This window comes from Typha latifolia, chromosome 3, assembly GCF_019914945.1.
Source record: "Typha latifolia isolate L0001 chromosome 3, TyphaL0001v2, whole genome shotgun sequence".
In the NCBI taxonomy this organism is placed as follows: domain Eukaryota; kingdom Viridiplantae; phylum Streptophyta; class Magnoliopsida; order Poales; family Typhaceae; genus Typha; species Typha latifolia.
Genome location: NC_133088.1, coordinates 14146833 through 14169020, shown reverse-complemented (window position 1 = coordinate 14169020; position 22188 = coordinate 14146833). Strand labels below are relative to the sequence as shown.

General features: G+C 36.7%; 3 protein-coding genes across 7 annotated transcripts; 2 read left to right on the top strand and 1 right to left on the bottom strand.

Annotated features, from left to right (window-relative positions):
- Positions 1 to 257: 257 nt before the first annotated feature.
- LOC140784745 (gibberellin 2-beta-dioxygenase 6-like) lies at positions 258 to 2065 on the bottom strand. The gene is made up of 3 exons (XM_073132278.1): positions 1430 to 2065; positions 997 to 1318; positions 258 to 748 (listed from the first exon to the last, which is right to left on the bottom strand). The coding sequence occupies exons 1-3, from the start codon at positions 1891 to 1893 to the stop codon at positions 518 to 520; spliced, it is 1017 nt and encodes a 338-aa protein (XP_072988379.1). The 5' UTR covers positions 1894 to 2065; the 3' UTR covers positions 258 to 517.
- Positions 2066 to 6095: 4030 nt separating this feature from the next.
- LOC140783564 (nascent polypeptide-associated complex subunit beta-like) lies at positions 6096 to 11082 on the top strand. Of its 2 annotated transcripts, none has more exons than XM_073130480.1 (6): positions 6096 to 6244; positions 8032 to 8099; positions 9224 to 9372; positions 9478 to 9534; positions 9943 to 9981; positions 10578 to 11082. In XM_073130480.1, the coding sequence occupies exons 2-6, from the start codon at positions 8032 to 8034 to the stop codon at positions 10754 to 10756; spliced, it is 492 nt and encodes a 163-aa protein (XP_072986581.1). In that variant the 5' UTR covers positions 6096 to 6244; the 3' UTR covers positions 10757 to 11082. The 2 variants fall into 2 exon arrangements, with proteins under 2 accessions (XP_072986581.1, XP_072986582.1); XM_073130481.1 differs by having other exon boundaries at positions 6187 to 6329.
- A 4707-nt stretch (positions 11083 to 15789) lies between these two features.
- Positions 15790 to 20524, top strand: LOC140783563 (putative disease resistance protein RGA3). Of its 4 annotated transcripts, none has more exons than XR_012108153.1 (3): positions 15790 to 19259; positions 19950 to 20203; positions 20281 to 20524. XR_012108153.1 is itself a non-coding variant. In XM_073130479.1 (2 exons), the coding sequence occupies exons 1-2, from the start codon at positions 16064 to 16066 to the stop codon at positions 20012 to 20014; spliced, it is 3261 nt and encodes a 1086-aa protein (XP_072986580.1). In that variant the 5' UTR covers positions 15790 to 16063; the 3' UTR covers positions 20015 to 20524. The 4 variants fall into 4 exon arrangements, 2 of the variants coding, with proteins under 2 accessions (XP_072986580.1, XP_072986579.1); XR_012108152.1 differs by having other exon boundaries at positions 19947 to 20203; XM_073130479.1 differs by having other exon boundaries at positions 19950 to 20524.
- Positions 20525 to 22188: the final 1664 nt, after the last annotated feature.

Below are 22188 nucleotides of genomic sequence, written 5' to 3'. Positions count from 1 at the left end.
AACATCATTCAATCTACATATCTACCTACTTAGTTGTATTTCATCTATCTTATGAATCTATTTTATATCAAATCAAAGGGCATATCGATAATTTTTTCTTTTCTAGTTTCACTTTATATCATATCAAAAGTAATTATTATATTTTTATTCTAAAATTTTAGTAAACATAAAAATAACTATTCTCAGAATAAAACTCTTATTTTAATAATAATTAATTAATTTTTGCTATTCTTATTACTCTCTGTTCGACTCTGTTCTGGACGTGAACAAGACCTTATTTCTCATTTCAGGTAGCTACGAGAAAAAGCAACGTAAATGTCTCTTCTGGGAGTCCAATCAAGGCTTAAATACAAAACATCATGAACAAGAACAAACTATTGATCCTGTAGCTTAAATATTAAATACTAAATACAAAATTCTGATCCCTGTAGTAACAAGTAACTCTTGATGCCACTGTCCTCGATTTTCTTCCTCTTCCTGTTGTACATATGAGACCCTTTTTGGTATAAAAAGTTATCTATAGTAAAAATCTTGGGAGGCCTACCTTTTGTCCTGTTCTTTTAACATCATCTTGCACTTGTTTCCTGAATTCTCCAAAGGTGAAGGCCTTATACATTGATGGCCTCTTACAACTCCCTATAATGGAGTCATATGATGGACAGAGGAAGTAGGCAATTGAGTACCTCTCCACCTTCCCATTAGCCATCACCTTGTGCTCCACACTCTTGTATATATCATTGCTCCACGCCTACATAATTTCATCGATTCATAAACCATCAATTTTTTTAAAATTAAAGGAGGTTTAATTTGCAGCGTATAAAGTTGTGAATGTCTTCCTATCATTATATCAGAAGTTTTGTTCCTGCTAGTTACTTTAGGAAGATACCTGACATCACGAGATTTCTTGGAGGTTGTAATGAATATGAACTCATACTGCAATAATGTGCATATAACTTCCAAGTTGGATTGAGGAATTTGTGGGGTATGATGATGTACCTGGAAGAGGTCTCCAATGTTGACAATAAGAGCATCTGGATTTGGTTTGACTGCGACCCATTTGGAATCCTTCATCAGTTGCAGTCCCCCGACCTGATCCTGGTATAAGATGGTGAGGAAATCACTGTCTGTGTGAGGCATCAGGCCGAAGGTTTCCGATGAGAAAGGGCATGGCGGATATCGATTGAGACGAAGGAAGCACGTTCTCTCATCACAGTTCTCAGGGAAACCGTGGCCAGTATATCCCAAGTTCTCTGCTAGTACTCCGGCCAGTGTGCGAGAAACCTCGGACATGGCCACGGTTAGCTTCTCCATCACATCCCTGGTGATATCAATTTAACACTTAGCAGCTTATAACATAAGTACAGATAGTGATAAGAGTTAATACAGGCTTAGGGGTTTTCTTGATGAGCATGCAGTGCAGTAAAAGTACCTCAAGGAACTGAATTCTCCATAGCTACAGTCATCTGAAATCTTTGCCAGAGGAACATGGAAGGCTTCTGACCATGAGAACTGCTTTACTGACGGTGCTGTTGGAGTTCCCCACCTGTAAGAGTCATTCAAGAGCCTGGAGCTGACCTTCTTCTGGAACGGTAGGCGAAACAATGCCATCTGCTCTCGCCTCATGTCGTCTAAGAGCTCATGACTGATGCCATGGTTCAGAACTTGGAAGAAGCCCCACTCTGAAGATGCCTTAGCTATTGCTGCTACACACTTCTGCCTCTCTCCACGATTGGCACTCTTCAGATTGCTCAAATCTATCTGTGGAAGCTCGCATTCCACAACCACCTCATGATTTGCCTCATGTGTGTACTTCATAGTGCTTTTTAAGTCATGAAGCAACGCTCGGTAGCTCTCTGCTAAAGGTGGATCACATACGCTGAGCAAGGTCTGCATGGCTTCCTCAGTGAGGAGAAGTTGCAGATTCTAGCATAAAAGTTTCATGGGTTGTTGTGCTTAATATCTTTTGCATGGCAAAAGAAAGAGAAAGAGCACAAGAGGAATTAAACAGGTTGAGCTTCTAGCTTGACACTTGGCGCCATGAGAGCGTTCTACTGTGAGCTTGTCTGGTGATGACCTGGTCCACAGAGATACTTATGTACTGAAAAAAAAATGAGAAGGATGAAACAGTTGATGCCAATATGAAATGTTAATTAGTTTGTTGACCGCATTTGCAGAGACAAATGGGTCATGACACCCTTTCCTGGAGTGTTTTCAGAGACTAGTGGGGCTTGGTTTAGATTTGCTGACCAGCATCTGCAGGTTAGATAAAGAATAGAGGAAGGTGATCTGATCCTCCACCTCAGAAAGATATTACTTCACATGCCTATCTCATTAAACTACAGAAGTAGTTTTCCTTATTGTTTGATAACTGTGGGTCTCGTTTCTTCAGCTGAGGAGGCAGTCCGTGCTATCGCGTAAGATACCAAGAACTATTCTTGGGCTCCTGGCATCGATAAAAAATTTCATTGAGCACTCTTTTGTGTTACTGCATTTGAGAGATTGAACAGATGCAATTGAACTTAGGAGATGAGATCTACCCAACTTCATTGCCTGTTTCTTTTCACTGTTGCTGGTCTTTGAAAGTGAGGATTATACTGTCTTTATGGAAGGACTAAAATGGCCGGCAACATGACCGTTTAGAGTATTAATCTTCACGGGAAAGTGTCATTAGACAAGACAGCATGGAGGGACATGTTTCCATCCTTGTTAAGTATTTTATTTTGGTCGACCTGAGCTTGATACATAATTCAAAGGGTTCACACGCTTGGATGCTTTTCTTTTAGTGATCCAACTTCTCTATACAGCATCAGAACTGAAAACAATCACCATTTGCCAGAACATGTGATGTTTCCTCTGAGAGAGAGACATTCATATTTCTAAGTGTGAAGTGAGGCTAATCTCCACTGTGATGTTAATTTTTAAAAGGACTGGAACAGTTTCTTCTTGGCTGAGAAGCCAGACAGCTGATGTTTTGTTAATCCGCTTTGAGGAAAGGAGCATGTGATGGGTTGGTGCTTGCACAAGCCATGCCTCCTTAATATATGTGGAATTATTAAGTGGCTGGATGTGGACATTGATACCTAGTCAATATCCTCAGCACAGAGAAGAGATTGAAGTTCAGAGAGTATGCTCCTTCCAAGTTGTTGAAGCAAAATATATAGTATTCATCCTAATGTCACGATCGCCAATAGGAGGAGCATTTTAATTGCAAGAAACTCATATGCTCTCCATTTCAGATGTTGTCAGCTTGACTGGTTTGCTTTTCTTTAACCAATTCCAGAACAACAGCACTTAGTAATCTTTACAAGTCTCAGAAGAATATTGTCCACTATCCACTAAAGACTATGATTTTCCTAGTAGTATGATTCTGTGTTCCTGACTTTTTATACTTAAAAAGTAGATTGAACTGCAAATCTTTTTGACCATAACTGCCAGACTTAGCATTAGAAAAAAAAAAGGCTCCTTTCCAACTGGCTTTAACATCTGTACAGTTATATGATGATTCAAAGCTACGTATTTAAATAATTCATGTGGATTTTGTATTTGAAGAACATAGGTTGCGACATGGAGTACCTGTATACTTTCTACGCATGAACAGCTCAGTATACATAAGCTCAAGGTTTTATTCAAAGTGATTAAGAGCTGTCAAAGATTTGTCTTTTCACTAAACAGAACTTATGTCATGCAGAAGTTTTGGTTACTGGCATTACTACTGTAACTGTTAATGCCTATTATAGCTTAAGGTACATCAAAGTTGTTATCCTCAATCAGTCTTTTTTTAGAAACAAATCTGGTTCTTTTTACATGCATGAGTAAAAGGACAGGTACACCTAACTAAATGATAACAGATGTGCTGTTTTAAGTCTTATTATAGGTTCCTAGAGATGTCTAAGGTGATAGAAACTGTTTAAGATTCTTTTCAGATCAATATTATAATCTGTTTAATATTGCTGCTTCTCAACATACTCTGTAGTAGTTTTTTTCATTGTTCCTCAATTCTTTGTTTCTATTTGATCCGGTCAAAATCTAGCAAAGCCCATGGTTCTCCAGACATATATGCTTGAATGGCAATGGTTACATTTGAACTTTCTATTTTGGCTTATGAATTCCTCATTAAGCTGCTCCAGTCTTTGTTTATCATTATTTTAGTTGGCAGTGGAGTATTTAAGAGAGAATGTGCGAATTAAAAGACTTTTGCAAAATGCTGCCAATCTAAAAGTTGAATCAATTCCCATTTGCCTTTTGAGTTGGTTCCCTATACCTTTAGTTTAAGAATTCTTTCATCAGCTGGAAATCGTCATATTCTCTAGTGAGGATCACCAAATATGTGATCACTGTTGATCCCACAGGCTAGTCTAGAGACATTTTATAGCCCTCTCAACTTAACTTTTTATGCCACTAGGATTCAAATCTGAGAAATACTTATACAACATTAGCTATTGATTACTTTATTCCTAGCCTCTTCCATCTCAAATCACATCATATTGTCCCCAGGAATCATTAATTGTCTAATGGCAAGACTCATTTGCACAGGATTACCTCACACAAAATTAACTGCATGATAATGACAATGAAGACAGACGACCTCCCTACAACTACAACAGAAGAGAGACCTAGCTAACAAGTTATATCTCTTAATTCCACGGCATAAACTAACACACTGCTCCAAGATGAACTAAAAGACACAAGCTAAAGACAAACAACCACTAACATCTCAAGTCGATCCTACGTGAGACCGAGAAATCCATCTCTCAACAAGCCCTCCTGCAGAAGCATCGACGATGTATTCCTTGAGTTTTGCACGTCCCTCCAGTGAAGCCCTCAGTGCTGCAAATATTGGCACAGTTGTGCTCACTCAAGCACATGCCCTTGTGCTTGTGGCTCTGTGACTCACAGTGCCTCGCCTCCACCATCAAACTCCCCATCTCTTAACAAACAAACAACAAAGCCATTAGTTATTAAGTAAAAACTTAGCTTTGACACACGTATGTAATACGGGTTAGTGTAAGAGAAGAGAAGCACTACCAGAGGCGAGAAGAAGGAAGAGGAAGAAGAAGAGCAAGGTAGAGATACTGCGACGAGTAATGTGCTGCATTGCAATGGATTGGAGAGAAGATGGATGAAGAGAATAGCTAGAGTTTGTGGGTTATATATAGCGGATTGAATAGCTAATTGATTAAAATTAATGATGCATTTTTTTTTGGATAGATTTGAATTTGAACTTAGTTTTTCTTTTCCATACGTTGGAACTTGGAACCATGCAAGGTTTGTAAGCTAGCCCAAAGTGCTTTTTGGGAGCTGGTCTAAGTCTGTGCTCGTGGGAAGAAATAATATTAGGAAGAAATCTCGAGGAGGTGCAGAGATCGGACGGCTAGGATTTAGGAACATGGGATAAAGGATCAGAGTGAAGGTCATGCATTTTTTTTTTTGGTTTTTTTATTACTTTATTTAATTTTATCTACGTGAATAGAGCCACCCACCTGGCCAGTACCCGTGATTCGGCGTTTATTCTTTGATCTGTGGACATTTTTAAAAAAAGAGTAAAATTTATTAAAAACACTATATATTCTGTTTTTTTTATTATCATTCACATTTTATAAAAATATTTAGCCTTTTATTTATTTTTAATGGTTATCATATAGACGAGTTAAAATTTATTTTAAGGTCAAATTGGAAGGTATTTTATTTTTAATTTTTAAAAGTAACAGAATATACTCTATTATGTTAATTATTTTAAGTTAAAATTAACTCATGTGTTTTTTAGATTTTAAAACTAAAAGATAGAGCCCGAGTGATAAGCCTTATGGTAGGCTTTGAATAATTATTACAGTTTTAAAATCAAAATGTATGGTGTTTTTAATTAAAATTTTTAAAAAATATACGAATTTAAGTATTAAAAATTCGGAAAAATAGATTTAAGGAAATCGGACTGGCCCATGCTCAGCCCACGAGCCCAACCTTACTCGGATCCGACCCGAAAGGACTATCGGGTCGGGCCTGTTGTGCTTGACCCGGCAAGAAACAACCCCCATATACTACAGGGTCTACTAGTGGTACTATTCACATTTATAGAGCAATCGTTGTGAACTTGATTTAAGAATCGGACGGCTAATATCATCTCATTCTCGAACCCTAAGCTGTCTCTCCCCATAGTCTCTATCTGCTACTCTGCTCCCTTTCTTGAGTTGCTCTCCGCCTCTTCTTCTCTTGTCCATTCTCCTCCTCCTTCCCACCCGAAGAATCCGTGAGTTTTTATTCTTCTTCTTCTTTCTCTCTTATCTTGTTTGTAATTGTTCTGAGGAGAATAACCACAAGAAGAAATGGGATAAGTATTTCTTTTTTCTTCTTACGATGCTATTCAAATTAGTCCATTTGATGCTTTATATTAGATTGCGTCTCATACCGTCTGGATTCTGTGGAAGGTGATTACTTTTATCCGATTATTGTGTGGTTTTTGATTGAACTAGAATTTATGTTGGGTAATTACTGCGTAACGTCAAGGAGGGAAGTAAAGGAAGCTCCTTTACAAGGTTCTGTCACTCAAGTGGTTGGTAAAGCTTGTGGTGTCTCATTGGGGTGCAATTCGTTGATAATAGTTTTCTTTTGGGATCATGTTTGTTGCCTTTTGTCTTGAAAGAACCGGCGCTCCTGAAAGAAAAGATTTATCAGGGAGAAATCAAGAAGTAGTTTGGTATGCCTGAGGTCGAACCAAGAGAAGAAATGGATGGATTTTACCAGCAGAAGGGTTGAAAGGGATCGGTTTGAACTTGAGAGCGGCAGGATTTTTAATCATACCCTTCATTTTCTTAGGAGATGTATATTGAGGAGCTTGAGAGAATAGATATGAACTTGCTCATGAGTGCATTCTTTGAGATTGAAATGCTATCTTAGAGGTTCAAGGAATGCTTATCTTGTAAAATCATAGGAATGTACAAGTGTTATAGTTATTTCAGGTTGTTGATCTTGTAACTTTTGCTTATATAGTATTTTCTATCATGGCTTATTGCTTGCAAGTAATAACTGCTGATATTGATTAGGAGTTGAGGGAAAAATAATTGATGTCAGTGAACTTTTAGTAGCTTATGTAGCTTCTTCCTATTACATACATAAAGCTTGGTTTTATGATAATATCGGTTCTAGATGCATGGTTGTCGCTGGGCTATATTATGATTACTGAAATTTTCACTCCTTTAGATTATTTAGTCCTGTCAATTTAACAGATAAATTTGGAATTGAGAATAATTATAATTCCTTCTGGATAACATAGAATGTTATAAGAAAAAGTAGTCCATATTGTGGCTCTATACTTCAAATTTGAAAGATTAAGTAGGAATATGATAACTGAACTCTTGAAAATGCTATGCTTATTGAGTTACCAAAAGCCTGGGGTTGGTTATGGCATCACTCCAAATGATGGGCCTCCATAATATTTATATTAGTTTGACTTTTGACAAGAGATAAGAGATTACATGTTAGAGAGGAAATCTTATAAAGATCCGTCATCCTCTAACATTGGCCTTACAGGTGGTCACAACTCAAGTACGGATTAGAAGAGTAAGGAAGACCAGCAAAAGTATAAACAAACTAGCTTGGGACAAAAAGGATGATGGAAGTTATCAGGGAGATGTGATAAATCTAAGTGACTATGGACATTGATTTGGAATTGATCCGAGAAAATCTTCAAAAAATGGATACCACATGGTTGCAATGTAGAATATTTAAAACATTCAACATTGTAACACGATATTATATGTAGCTATGTATGACAATATCCTATGAAATTTTGTAAAATTAATTGTAACCATAAAATTACAGGCATCTGAAACACAGTAATGATTCACAACAATATGCCACAATATATAAAAAAGTATGAAAAAGAATTGACATAAAAGAAGAAATAAGAACAGGCCTGAATGATAGTATTTTGTTTTTTGTAATTTGCCATCTTTGATCCTTGACCTTGAGGTCCAATGGATGTCATAGAAATTAGATGTTGTACATATTTATAACATGTTTCTTTTCCTAACGCAGATGGATCGTGAAAAGCTTATGAAGATGGCAGGTGCTGTCCGAACTGGTGGGAAGGGCAGCATGCGCAGGTTTTGATTCTTGTTCTATGTTTTATGATCTACAGCAACTTTTAAGTATTATGTGTGCCTAAAGTTTTCTTGGGCATTCCTCACACATATTCCATTAGCTTTGATCTGTGCAAGTTGTTACCATAGGAGATCATCACATGCTATTCATTCCATTTGTGGGGTTCAATTCTGAATATTTTTGGTTATTTACATCTTGAGGCATCACTTGAAATTGTTTCTTTCGACGTTGTTATGAAAGAGTTTCTGCCAAGTATATTTCTTTTCAAAAATATTTCTCGCTTAGTTACATATTCTATATTTGATTTTTTGCTGCAGATAAAGATGTTATGAGAAGTTGAGATTTCATTGATTCTTAAAAGTAACCATCTACTAACCTCATAATCCATTAACCTCATAAGTTTTAGATGTGGGATTTCTTTTTCCAAATCAGGTTTTATCTTTATTCAAGAACAATGCTTGAGTTCCATAAAAGCCCCAGAAGATGTTGCTGATCACCGGTCTCGTTCACTTAGGAATAGGGCAATTTTAAAATAGGTATTTTTATTTATTATTCCTAAAATGAGACATTTATTCTAGGAATAACTATTTCTATGCTCACTTGTATTCTGGAATAAATATGTATAGTTATTTTTTATGTGATATAAAGTGAGAAAAGATAGAGAAAATGTATTTTTATCTTTTTTGAAATTACAATAAATATTCTTTAATTTGATATAAAATAGATTGATGAGATATATATCAGTGGTAAATTGGTAATTAATTAGTGTGGTACAAGGTATAATTTTGATCAATAGTGTTTGTATTATGGAATATGACCATTATGATGTTTAGCTCTTATTCTGAAATATGATGTCATATTCTAAGATAAGAAAAAAATTATTTCTAAAATGAATGAGAGCTCTTGGGGTAATACCATAATAGTGTAATACACCGGAAGGTGGTGAATACTATTTGGACCATATCTATAGTTTTAACCCTGGACTCATGAAATCCTAGTCATTGTCAATATCTCATTGGTACTTCTAACTTCTAAGGGACTCCTATCATTATTCTCTGTCTAGAATTTTCCTGATATAAGTGATTTATTGCTTTTGCTACACTGATCAGCTTGTTAATTCTTACAGGAAGAAGAAGGCTGTTCACAAGACCACCAGTACAGATGACAAACGACTTCAGAGCACCTTAAAAAGAATAGGGGTGAATGCTATTCCTGCTATAGAAGAAGTCAATATTTTTAAAGATGATGTAGTTATCCAGTTTGTAAATCCCAAAGGTAACTAGCAAATATAAGTCTGGTGAGAGAAAAATCTTAGGCATATATAGGTTAGTAATAAATTTTCTCACAGATCCTAATACTTTTCTTTGGTTTATTTTTCAGTGCAAGCATCAATTGCAGCCAATACGTGGGTGGTCAGTGGATCTCCTCAGACAAAAAGTATGTTTTACTTATCTTTTTTGCATAACAATAAGAAGTAGGAAAGAATAAGGCAGCTAAGGATCTAATGCAGCATGAAAATGAAAATTTCCAGATATATGGTGCCCTGTTTATCATCAATGTTGTCTGTTAAGTGTTAACTACATTATTGCTATTAATATTGAGGTCGCAGTGTCACGCTGCTTGCTGGTCAGTGTAATTGCCTAAGAAATGTTAGGGTTGCCTGGATAGCTCCTTCAGATGTTTTTAGCTCAAAGAAATTACCTCTTGATTGTAGCCCAGACTCAAATGGCAAAGACCAGGGTTATTCTAAAACTGCCAATTTAATTTTTTGTTCTTTACTTCTTTACCTACATATTTGTTCTTTGATTGGATGCAACCATTAATATTCTAATTTTCTTGTGACAGAACTTCAGGATCTGCTGCCTTCTATTATCAACCAATTGGGTAGGTTCTTTCATTCCAGGAATTTTAATTGTCACTGCTCGATTAGGTAGATCTGCTCTTTTATCTCATATATGTATGGTGTCACTAAGAATATCTGTTTCCATAACATCATGTCCTTTTACATCTTTATCTCGTTCTTATAATGTCTTTTTGACACAAAGTAAGACCAATTGCATAACTGCACTTTCTGCATCAGGCTAATCAAGGACCATTTTGTCATATTTAGACAACTTTTTGTTGCCACATTTCTCTTTTGATCTTCCATTTTGCACTTCAGAAACAAAATGGGCAATTTGATCATGCATTTGAATTACTTTGAGAAGGATTAAATGTTTGTATGTGAACCCACACATCTGCCTTCACTTATTCTTGGTGGTCTTATTTGTTGAATAGAAAGCTGGAAAGTATTGCAGCAATGCTATGAACAGTCTATTTTTGTCTGTATCTCATATTTTTATTTTAAGGAAAAGAAAATTTGGTTCTTTAAGATAAACACAACAAAAATATTTAAAAGTCAAAATTAGGTTTGTATGTTTTTGTTTGCTGAATACCATTGGTATTAACTTGGTGGAGCTTTTTCCTTTTTCATTATTCAGGTCCCGATAACTTAGAAAACCTGCGGAGGATTGCTGAGCAGATCCAGAAGCAGGTACCAAATGCTGGTGCTGGTACTGCGGCTGGTGGCCCGACTCAGGAAGATGATGACGATGATGTTCCTGAGCTCGTGGCTGGAGAAACATTTGAAGAAGCTGCCAATGAGAAGCAGACTTCTTAGAGGTTCTAGAGTTGATATAATTTTCTTGTTTCTCTCCCCATGTTGAGTAATTGCTACTGTCTTCCATCTCATTTATGAAATGCTAGAGATCTTCCCTTGAATTACCCTACCCACCTCATAACCCTAGCCGTAGAACCTTCTCTTTTTGTCGATCTTTTTGTATTGTATGAGGATTTGCTTGAATGAGTGGATGAATTGTACAACGGTTCCAATTCATTTAACTCTCCAAGTGCTTATCATGGATCCATCTTTGTGAACTTCAACTTAAGAAATCTAGAGCAAGCCTTGAATAGTTGCAAGGTCTGCAAGGTCTCTATGTTACTGGATACTTATTCTGGAAAGCTGCGCTCGTTGTGATGATCAAAAACTTGAAAATGGAAACTGAAATTAGATATCCCTTATACTAAGTTTGTTGTTATATGGTGCTCCCTCCCTATCTCGTTCATGTTTTATACTGTGTGCCTCATGCATTTTCCTTTCAATTTCTGTGATCGACTGTGAAGTGATAAATTTAGAACCGTGAACTAATTTTCTACATACATATAACAGTTGGGTTGGCGTCAAATTATTTAAGCGTTTTCATTATTGAATTCCAAAATATAAATCATCCCTGGTAAATTTAGGAGACTTCAAAATTTGAACTTTTCTAGCATACGTATTTGTTTGTAATTAAGAGATATCGGCCTTGGTGGCGTTTACATATTGTGGAAATAACAATGTACAAATATGTGTGGCTTTGTAGTCCAAAGTCGGCGCCGCATGTGGTTGTTTGTAATTCACCACTAAAAGCAAAAGAGAAGGACAAAGTGACCAAGATTTTTGGATCTTTGTTCCTGCTCTCCTTCCTGATGAAATAAGAAGCATTTGCTCAAGTTCATAAGGAAGTGGTGAAATTTGGATGCAAACATGATTTTAAGCCGGTGGGATAGTGCTTAGTTGTACGAGTGTTTTTTAAGGGGTGGCAGTCCGGGTGAGTTATGGTAATACAAATACAAAAACAATATAGTTATTAAACAGGATATGCAGGTTATAAATGTGTTATCAAATAACACAAAGTTATTTAAATTTATATAAATTATTCAGATTATGACCATATTTATTCAGATTATAAATGATATGTGCTTTTTTATGTTATAAAACGAATTATTTCGTGATAGACAGGTTAAATAAGTTGATGTAATAAACACGAATATATAGGCATTTGACTTGTTTACGATGTGAGCTCGATTAAACTAAGTTCAAACTTTTTTAAAAGTCGAGTTATCATATTGAGCGCTTAGAAGATCTCAGGATAAATAGTTTTTTTGGTTGTCGGTATCTTATCTATAAGGTGAATTCTCATTCTCATCTAATATCATTGATGCTTTTCTATTACATCTCTTGTCCGCGTCTTCCGCCATTAAGCTAGTTGTCATATTTGTTATATCTTAGAACCAAAGAGGCATTAGCAATGGTAACCATCGGCCTAGAATTATCAGGCAACAGGGGGGGGGGTAAGAGAGGGCTTACCTATAGCAACAGCTTGAATTGAGCATTATAGTGGTTATGCCATACATACGCTTATCTTGCAATCTAATTAAGGTCTGCCTTATAGTAGTGCAATCCTTACACAGTAATAAACTCCTCCACATATAAGATCTTCAAAAAATAAATAAAGTAAAAAGCAAACGAATCAGAAAGCGAACCAATTTATCGCCTTTGATGACTCGTTGACAGCCTCCTCATACCCCCCACATTAAGTAATTACTTCTTGAGTCAGATTCACCATTCTCTATTCCCAAAATTTACATTAAGTTTAGGCCATAGAGAAATTAATCTAAAGGAAGCAGTTCTGAAAATTGAAGATATTGCTGGTAAATTAGACAAGGATGCTGAGAAGGCTGAAGCCTTCATGCACAAGGTTAATTCTTCTCATATTAGTATCACCTCTATTTGTCAATCATGTATCAAAAGTAAGAGTAAGATTCTGATCGCTTAGTATACTATACAAGTAAGCTAACAAAGTGGCATACTAATTGACCATTATTGACCTTAGGCTTATGGTTGCTTCTAAGGAAGTAATACATTAAAGGTCCTATCTTTCTAAGTGATCATGCACATTAGTTGAAGGATAAATGAAAATCTATTTTCTTTTGGAAGAGCAGGTTGATGAGATAAGGGAAAAGGACACACTGCTTAAGCCTATCATTGATCAGATATGATAGTTTAGTAGATCAATGAATTTGGCATTGCTCTTTGTCTGTAAATATGCCTAACAAAATGTAAGGTACTTTTTAATAAATGATATACCCCTTTTGCCAACTCCATTTCACTGCTGCAATTTTGTATGGCTCCCAGAGATATGCAAAAGACCTCCTCCTTATGTTATTTGCCTCAATTTAATAGTGGTTTTTCTGAAAGAAATGACTCTATTTTCTCCAAGATAATTTGTATGCCAGGACACCGAGGATATCCTTTTTATAATTGACTGGCATAACGTTACAGAGACGTTTGATCTGCAATGCAACTTGAGAATAAAATTAGTTCTTTGAAACTTCAATGGAAGTAGTAGCCTGATAAAATATCAGATATCATTGTCATAATATGTTTTTTTTTAATTTAATTTGCAATATTTAACTATCAAATATTGTTTAATAGGATCAATTAAGGCTACTCAAATGGCAGCAAGATCTTATCATGTGTTATCTCTAGGATCCAAGCTTGACAATGAATTTGTATTAAATAAAATGAAAAAATATATTGAGAGCCCCTAAATCATGTTGATTCAGCATCTTTTTCTTAAATTTTAATTATTACTTTTTTTTGTTTGTTTAGATGCAAATCATCCAGTTGCATGCAGCTTGTGTAAGGTTTGACAAGCTGACAAAAAATAATTGGAGTGAAGTAGGAAGCTTGGAAATGAAAGATCTGGCTCCATTAAAGTATTTCCTAGGAATTGAAGTTTTAAGATCCAAGAAAGGTATTTTCTTGTCTCAGCAAAAATATGCCTTAGATCTGTTGAATGAACTGGTATGTTAGCATGTAGTCCAGCTTGCACTCCTATGGAAGAAAATTTGAAACTAGGTATGTATCTAAACCAAGTTCCTGCTTACAAGACATACTCTTAGAGATTAGTGGGGAGACTAATGTATCTTGCACATACTAGACCTGATCTAACTTATGCTCCAAGTGTTGTCAGTCAATTCATGCACTCTCCAAGCAAAGAACATATGAATACTGCCACTCGTACCCTGTGCTACTTGAAGTCATCCCCTGGAAAGGGAATTATGTTTACAAAAGGAGACAACCTGGGTATTGAAGGTTATACTGATACTGATTGAGCTGGGTCAATTGATGATAGACGATCAACATCTGGGTATCTCATATTTGTAGGTGGGAATTTAGTTACTTGGCAAAGTAAAAAAACAAGAGGTAGTAGCTAGATTTAGTGCTGAAGCTGAATATAGAGGAATGGCTAAGGGCATATGTGAATAACTGTGGATCAGAGTTCTAATGCAAGATTTACATCTTAAGCCTACTAGTCCTATGAAATTATACTGTGATGTGATAATAAGGCAGCATGTGATATTGCTCAAAATCCTATTCAACATGATAGAACTAAACATGTTGAAGTTGATAGACACTTTATCAAGGAGAAAGTAGTGGCAAAGCTCATTGAAGTGCCTCATGTTCGATCTCAAGATCAGCTTGCTGATGTACTCACCAAAGCAGTGTCAAGCAAAGTTTTTGATAGTTGTCTCAACAAGTTGGGCATGAGTGACATATATGCACCAACTTGAGTGGGAGTGTTAAAGATTGCATATGTTACAGTTATAACAGTCCTAATTTCTCTTATATTGTATGCATCACTAGCTGTACATGATAAAATAGGATCTAATTTTGTTTTTAGGCAGTCACAGCTTTCCTAGATTAGAATTCCCAGATCCTAAACTTTAGGATCTGAATTATGAATACAGTGGCTACATAATGCCCATCAAATGTAAGTTATACTGAACTATTTTTCCTAAACCTTTTCTTCTCCACATCATTTTATCCTCTGTTTTCGATAGTATCTTTTTTTTTTTGGCACATAATGAATGACTGCCAAATAAAACACATGTTTTAGGATAAGAACTTCTCTATTTTATAAATCAAGCAGAAGAATATTTACTTAATAAAAAAAAAGGGACCTTGAAAATTTAAGGTGACATTTAGAAATTTAAACGCTTGGACCAGCATGGCTGGTGATCCCCAAATCAACTTGAAGATAAAGATTTTTAATGTGGTTCCAACTCTCTTTGAAACTTCCAAGCAATTATGCCATTGAATGTCAAATCAGAGTTCGCAATTTGCAGAACTAGTCTCAATTGTTGACTTCTAATTTGTAACTAGTTGAATGCTTTGATAGATGATAGAGAGAGAAGTAGTTGTAAGGTCACTAGTGGAGTGTCATTTGCTCAAAATTTGAATTCAAAACCTCCTCTCTAGTACTATAGTAATTCATCAAATACTTTTAAAAGATGAGAATAATGTCTTCCATATAATAGCAGAAAAAAACTATAATATATGAGAAGAGGGTGAATATCAATAGGGTTAAAAATGGTTGTTCTAATTTCATTTTCAACGTGGGGCCTTCATTAATAATTGAGATCAATAATGGAGGTTGAAAGTACGAAGAAATTGGTTGTCCTGTTCAGCCTTATCATTCTCATATAAGACTTGAGTGAATTCGGTGGCAAATACTCGGATAGGGAGAATTAAAAAGCACCCAAATCTAAATAAAGCTCGATTACCTATTCTATTTAGCAAACATAATAAGACTACCCAATCCTCTCAGTAGAGGCTAATCACCCAGAAGGATCTTATGCCTAATACTATCGATGACTAGGATATTTTTTTAATAGTTTATGATCCTATAAAGATTTTATTGGCTAGACAAAGAGTTAAAGTCTTTTTAAACACACTAGTGATCACCAAAGACATGCTAAGTGTTAACATTAATTCCTACCGTATAGAACTTTAATGTAGCATACTTATAACAACGGATAGAATCTAATTAGCACCTAATATATTCTCAATATCGACAAATAACCACAAATTTTCTTGTGTATCGCACTATTTCCCCCACCACAAACGGACATTAAAGAAAGACGGTAGAATATCCGGCCAGCCTATAATCACATGCATGGCTACAACTGGAAGAGCAACTTGTGCATGGTTTGACCAGTTGACAAGAAATAATTAAGGTGAAGCCTGCCTGCCATACTACAGAGCCTTGAGATTTTGAGCCGAGAAGATCCTGGACTCTGGAGCATTTTGCGTTAAGAAATGGCGATGATCCTGGATGCTTTTGTTTCGACTTGTGTCGATAGGCTTGTTGCTCTGGTTGAGGAGAGAGTAGTCATGGTACTCGGGGTGAAGGATGAGCTTAAGACGCTGCAAGAAAAGATGGAGATGATCAAAGAAGTGCTCGAGTATGCGGAGAGGAAGAGGATCCAAGATCCGGCAATCAACAAGTGGCTGAACAAGCTGAAGGATGTCATGTATGACGCTGACGACATCATCGACATCTGCAGATACGAGGGGGGCAAGCTATTGGAGGATGATCAAGCGTCTTCTTCATCAAACCGACCGGTATGCTACCAATTCCCTCTTCTCTCCTGCTTTAGCACTATTCCAGCGCGTCATAAGATTGGACGCAAAATTGGAAACCTCAATGATAGATTGGAAAAGATCCACAAGAACAGACTAATGTTTACCCTTGAGCGCACTAAATCGGACGTCCACCATGTGGCGAGAGTGAATCATCGTATGACATCCCCACTTCTTGACGCTGACGTTGTGGGAATGGAGATCGAAACTGCTGCTGATGAGCTGGTGAAGAGGATACTTAGCATGGAAGGAAACCAACACCAAGTTTTTGCTATTGTTGGAATGGGGGGAATAGGTAAGACCACACTGGCTCAGAAAGTATACAATGACCCTGCAATTAAAAAGGACTTCTCTGTCATAGCATGGACATGTGTCTCAAAAAGCTACAAAGAAATTAAATTGCTGAAAGAGATCATCAATAATAGTAAAGGTGACTATGGACGAGCTGAAACCATGGCGGAACTCCAGCAAGTGCTAAGAGACCTTGTCGCTGGGAAGCGATTCTTTCTTGTGCTTGATGATGTTTGGCAATCAGATGTGTGGAGTAATTTACTTCGAGTTCCGCTTCAAAGCGGAGAAGGCAGTGGAAGGATCTTGATAACAACTAGAGACCAAAATGTTGCCAAGGGAATGGGAGCAATACACATTCATCAAGTTGAGCAATTGTCAATTGATGCTGGTTGGCAACTGCTATGCAAAAGAACTTATCTAAATAAGGAAGAAGATGTGCTGAGATTGAGAGATGTAGGGATTCAGATTGTAGAGAAATGTGGAGGCCTTCCTTTAGCAATCAAGACTGTTGCTGGCCTCCTGGCTACAAAGGACAATAATGAAAGAGAATGGCAGAATATTCTTGGAAGCCATGCATGGTCTATGAGCGAGCTTCCTGAAGAACTCAGGGGAGCTCTGTATTTGAGTTACGAGGACTTGTCCCCTCAACTAAAACAATGCTTCCTCTACTTCTCCCTCTATCCAGAGGATGAAATAATACCACGTGAAGATCTTATTAGATTTTGGGTGGCTGAAGGATTTGTTAAAGAAAAAGGAGGTGATCAAATTATGGAGGACACAGCAGAAGAATATTATAATGAGTTAGTTAGAAGGAGTCTCCTACAACCGGATCTTTATTCTATTGATGGGAGCGAATGCAAAATGCATGATCTTTTACGGTCTCTTGCTCAGCATTTATCAAAAAATGAAAGTTTCTTTGGAGACCCACAGTTGTTGAATCCTACCACTCTGTCTAAGATTCGTCGCCTATCTATTATAAAGGACGGAGGGACTATTATTAATTCTCCTATTCTAGAAAAAAAATATCCATGTTTGAGATCTCTGATGTCTTTTGGGATTCCTCAAAGAGTTGGGAACCATTTGCTTTTAAGATTTCCATGTCTTCGAGTGTTGGATCTTACTGAGGCTATTATTGAGAGCATTTCAGATTCCTTAGGAGATTTAATACATCTACGTTTGCTGGATCTCGATCGTACTAACATATCCAATCTACCGGATTCACTCGGTCGCCTAACAAATCTACAGATCTTGAACTTAATGGATTGTAAAAATCTACATGCCCTTCCAAAGGGTCTCACTCGATTGTGTAATCTAAGGCGTCTGGGCATCAAAGATACACCTCTATGTGATGTGCCGAAAGGGATAGGGAGATTGCAATTACTTAATGACTTAGAAGGATTTATAGTCGCCGATGAATGTGTAAGTGGTGAAATGCAAGACGGTTGGGATTTAAAAGAGTTAGAGTTTCTCGACCAACTAAGATGGTTACAAATAGAGAAGTTGGAGAGGACAATAGATGGGGTTCTCGTTCTTGAAAGAAAGCATCACCTTAGAAGATTAATATTAAAGTGCACACTACAAGCCGAGCAGGCTAGTGCTCAGCAATCATACTCTGAGGAGGAGATTGACAAGATTGAGAATTTTTTTGAGAAATTATCCCCTCCTCCATGCTTAGAAGAGCTTAATATTGTTGGTTTCTTTGGCCGTCGTTATCCCAGTTGCATTGCAACCTCTCTTTCGAGACTAACAACATTGAAACTTCGTGATTGCATCTCTTGTTCGCACCTTCCGCCACTAGGCCAATTGCCATATTTGAGATATCTTAAAATTACAAGAGCATTAGCAGTGGTAACCATTGGCCTAGAATTCCTAGGCAATGGGGTAAGGGTGGGCTTAGATGTTGCAACGGCTTTTCCCAAGCTTGAATTCCTCATTTTCCGACATATGCCTAACTGGGAAGACTGGTCCTTAGGTGAAGAAGTTGAGAAAAATGCATCAATCGGAGAAAAGATTGCACCATCCTCTTCTCCATCATTGCTGCCTCGTCTACTGTATTTGGAGCTTACAGACTGTCCAAAGCTGAGAGCTCTTCCAGAAGGATTGAAGCACGCGACAGTGTTGCAAGAATTCCGCATAGAAGGAGCTCATAGCCTGAGGGCAGTGGAGAACATCCCTTCCCTATCTCAGTGGCTTGTGATCGAAGGAAGCAGCAACATAGAAAGGGTCACAAATCTTCCCCAACTAAGAGAGCTCCAAGTGGTTCGTTCACCTGCTCTGAGTTGTGTCCAGAGTTTAGATGCGCTGCAAATCTTGTATGTAGAAGATGAATCGATGGAGTACCTTCCTGAGTGGGTGTCAGGACTGCTCCACCAACGACAACACCTTGACAACAACAATGACCTTGAACTTATGCTGCACTGCAATCTCCGTGTGCTCGAGAGATGCCAAATGGAACGCCAAGATTGGCGCATCATCAAGCTGTTTTCAAAGGTTCGTGCCTACACCGCCGATGGAAGTGGGTATTTGGAGTACACCAAATCACCATTCAGCTACGACAGCAACCTACGAGAGCAGCTCAGAGGTCTTCTCTTTCTTTTTCCATTCTCACTGCATATATTTTCATGTTACTGAGAGGCTGTCATACATATTTGCTTTATTTTTCACTATTCTATTCTAGGTATTCCGTCTAAATTTAAGTATACTTTAGTCTCTTAGAACTGTTTCTGAAGCACTTAAATGTCTCCTTTTGAAATACACTCGTGACATAGAATTGAAATTTCATTTTAAGTTCAATAACGGTTATACCCTTTCTTTATTGGTTTTAATCTTGGAATTGATCCCCTACGGTTGTCTGTTCATCAATTCTGGTTTTTCTCTTCACTTTTTTCTTCAATTTTCCTACAAGCAGCTACTATTGTTGTCTATAAATTAAGATGATCTTCAATTTGGGGGGAAATAAAATTGATCTAATCATTCTTTCTGTAGATTATACTCTTTCCGCAAGCTGATTGGTACATATAACAGACCAATATCATGAACTACTAGATTCCCGTAATATGCCTATACTAGTTAGTATTATAACCAACAATATTTATTAACTATAGATGACTACAGATAGATCTAGCATGAGTATTCATGTCTCAGCAAAGAACTGCTATCACCCCAATCAATTTCCAGAATAGTCGATTTCTTTTTATTTCACTTGACCAAACACATATAATTATTTTGGTTCTTAATATGATCCCTAACTAATTTTTGCATGGGTCAGAAGACGAAGAAGAAACGGAAGAGGGAACTGAAGGAGGATCAGAAATGGAGGGAACTGAAGAAGAATGAACAGAGGAAGAAGGAAGTAAAGGGCCAAAAGAAGGTACAGAAGGAGTAGACTAAGGTGGAGAAGAATAAGAAAAAGGATCATAAGAGGAGGATAGGAAATGATTATTTGAACAATTCATGAAGTAAAATTAGTACCTTGCCAAGAAGGATAGATCTATGAAAAGCGAATTCCTACATCTCAATGTCACAGTAAGTCAATTTTCATTGTCTTTACTAAAATAGTTGCCTCAATGTGATATATCCAGAGGTAATTGCTCTTCTTCCAGATCTACTTTCAGGTTGAACATACTCGAGGTTGATGCATCGTAATCCTGCCTTTCATTACTAGTAGCATGTATGTTGGAACATTGTCTATTATCTTAATTTGTATTCCTTTCTTACTATTGGAGTGGATATGACTTGTAAAGCATTGGTTTGCAACAACCTCTGTAACCTACTATACAATTCGTATAGCTACTGCTGTTGTTATTTGTCAACTTAAAACTTATTAATGTTTGTTTTATGATATAATTGTTTACCTGTTGTGGTTGCTTGTAGATTTATTGATGTAATGTCTAGCTATACTTGTTTGTGTGTCAATAACTCAAGGGCATCGTTCTCCTATCTTTAATCGCCAGCTTGTCTGTTGTTATAAATTGGTGAAAGCTCCATTCCTTTTATTTCAATTCACTTGTCTAGAAATTAATCTCATTTGAAGCAAACAATGTTCATATGAAAGTAATTTTACTTGATTTATGTCCTATATATATATGTATGCTTCTCTTGCAATCTAATTAAGGTCTGCCTTGAAGGAGTAGTTGACTTGTGGTGGGGAAGCATAAATAGATAGGAAAGGGTCAAATAATAGGTATGGAGATGTACAATCTGTACATAGTTGTGCAGAGCTTCTTATTAGGATGAGAGATAACTTTGAACTCAATATATTACACATATGGAGTTATTTCGTTACATGATACATTGCTTCTTTTATAACATAAATTCTCCTCACTCTTATTAATGACCAAACAAGTAACACATTCTCTGAGTAACTTATACTAAGAATTTTGAACTAACTCCAACAAGAGTGCAATACTTACACAATGGCAAACTCCTCCATCACACATAGGACCACATTAATTAGTTACTTCTCGGTTCACCATTCTCGATTAAGCCTTTTATCCCAATTAAAAGTTGCATTAAGTTTAGGCCCATTAGTGTATGTGACACTAAAGTTATATTAGAGTCCAAACCTAGCTAGTTAAGGGATCCTGGCAAACACATTCAAACTTTGTCCAACTAAGAAGCTCATAGATCATTAGGTTTAGGCCCATTAGTGTATCTGACACTAAATCTTGTGGCTGAACTCTTTCACAGCATTTGGATTCCACAAAGGGAAATAGAAACCAAACACTTATTGATCAAAAATCTCTCCCCATCACTTGAAAAAGTTGCATCCACTATAAGGAAAAGATGCCCAACTAACCAACTTTTCATGCCTAACCATAGAAAGCAGATGAAGCCACTAGTGTGCCTTTTTCCATTTACATTAGATTAGCTACGTTGACATCTTCTCTTCTTTTAGGCGATGAGAAGGAAAGCAATGGCATTTGTATACTAATTGACACTAATATCTTCTATGGTAGGCAGGCTTGATCGTAGATGAGCCCAGCTAGATCTTGCGAATGATATCACCAAATATTTCAAAGTTAGTGCTCATTGAGTCCTTTTAATTTGCAGATATTGCCATCCCATAATGCAAAAGGCATTCAATTGCTGATGTCTAATTGGTTCCAACTAGAAAGCCATTCTCTCCACTACCCAGAAATAAATGATACTTATTCTAAGTTGCATTCTTAGTGCTTCATGTTGGCTTCTTTAGTGCTATGGAGGAAATAATTAATTAAATCATTCTTTCAACTCATGATAATTCACTCAATGTCGGATTGTTGCATTTTCTTTTCTTTTCTTTTCCTTTTCTTATCCTTTTTGAAATAGAAATATAAATTTAATGATGGTCGCTAAAATTCAAAGTACTATCCATTTTTTGTTCCTTGTTTTCATATAATTTATCAGAATAGATGGCATGGTATCAGTATTGGCATTAACTATGAGACTAAACCTTACACAGTGTAGGAGAGGGCAAATTAAGGAAGGCATTATAATGGCGAAAAGAAATTATAATGTTAAAATACATT

What these genes read in the sequence shown, in the direction of transcription:
- LOC140784745 (XM_073132278.1), bottom strand. Translation starts at nt 1,893, where the DNA reads ATGCAGACCTTGCTCAGCGTATGTGATCCACCTTTAGCAGAGAGCTAC. An exon ending in GGAGAATTCAGTTCCTTGAG is followed by an intron (nt 1,319 to 1,429) that starts GTACTTTTACTG and finishes TGATATCACCAG; the next exon opens with GGATGTGATGGAGAAGCTAA. An exon ending in ACATTGGAGACCTCTTCCAG is followed by an intron (nt 749 to 996) that starts GTACATCATCAT and finishes GAAATTATGTAG; the next exon opens with GCGTGGAGCAATGATATATA.
- LOC140783564 (XM_073130480.1), top strand. Translation starts at nt 8,032, where the DNA reads ATGGATCGTGAAAAGCTTATGAAGATGGCAGGTGCTGTCCGAACTGGT. An exon ending in GGGAAGGGCAGCATGCGCAG is followed by an intron (nt 8,100 to 9,223) that starts GTTTTGATTCTT and finishes TAATTCTTACAG; the next exon opens with GAAGAAGAAGGCTGTTCACA. An exon ending in TGGATCTCCTCAGACAAAAA is followed by an intron (nt 9,535 to 9,942) that starts GTATGTTTTACT and finishes TTCTTGTGACAG; the next exon opens with AACTTCAGGATCTGCTGCCT.
- LOC140783563 (XM_073130478.1), top strand. Translation starts at nt 16,064, where the DNA reads ATGGCGATGATCCTGGATGCTTTTGTTTCGACTTGTGTCGATAGGCTT. An exon ending in CCTACGAGAGCAGCTCAGAG is followed by an intron (nt 19,260 to 19,946) that starts GTCTTCTCTTTC and finishes TGCATGGGTCAG; the next exon opens with AAGACGAAGAAGAAACGGAA.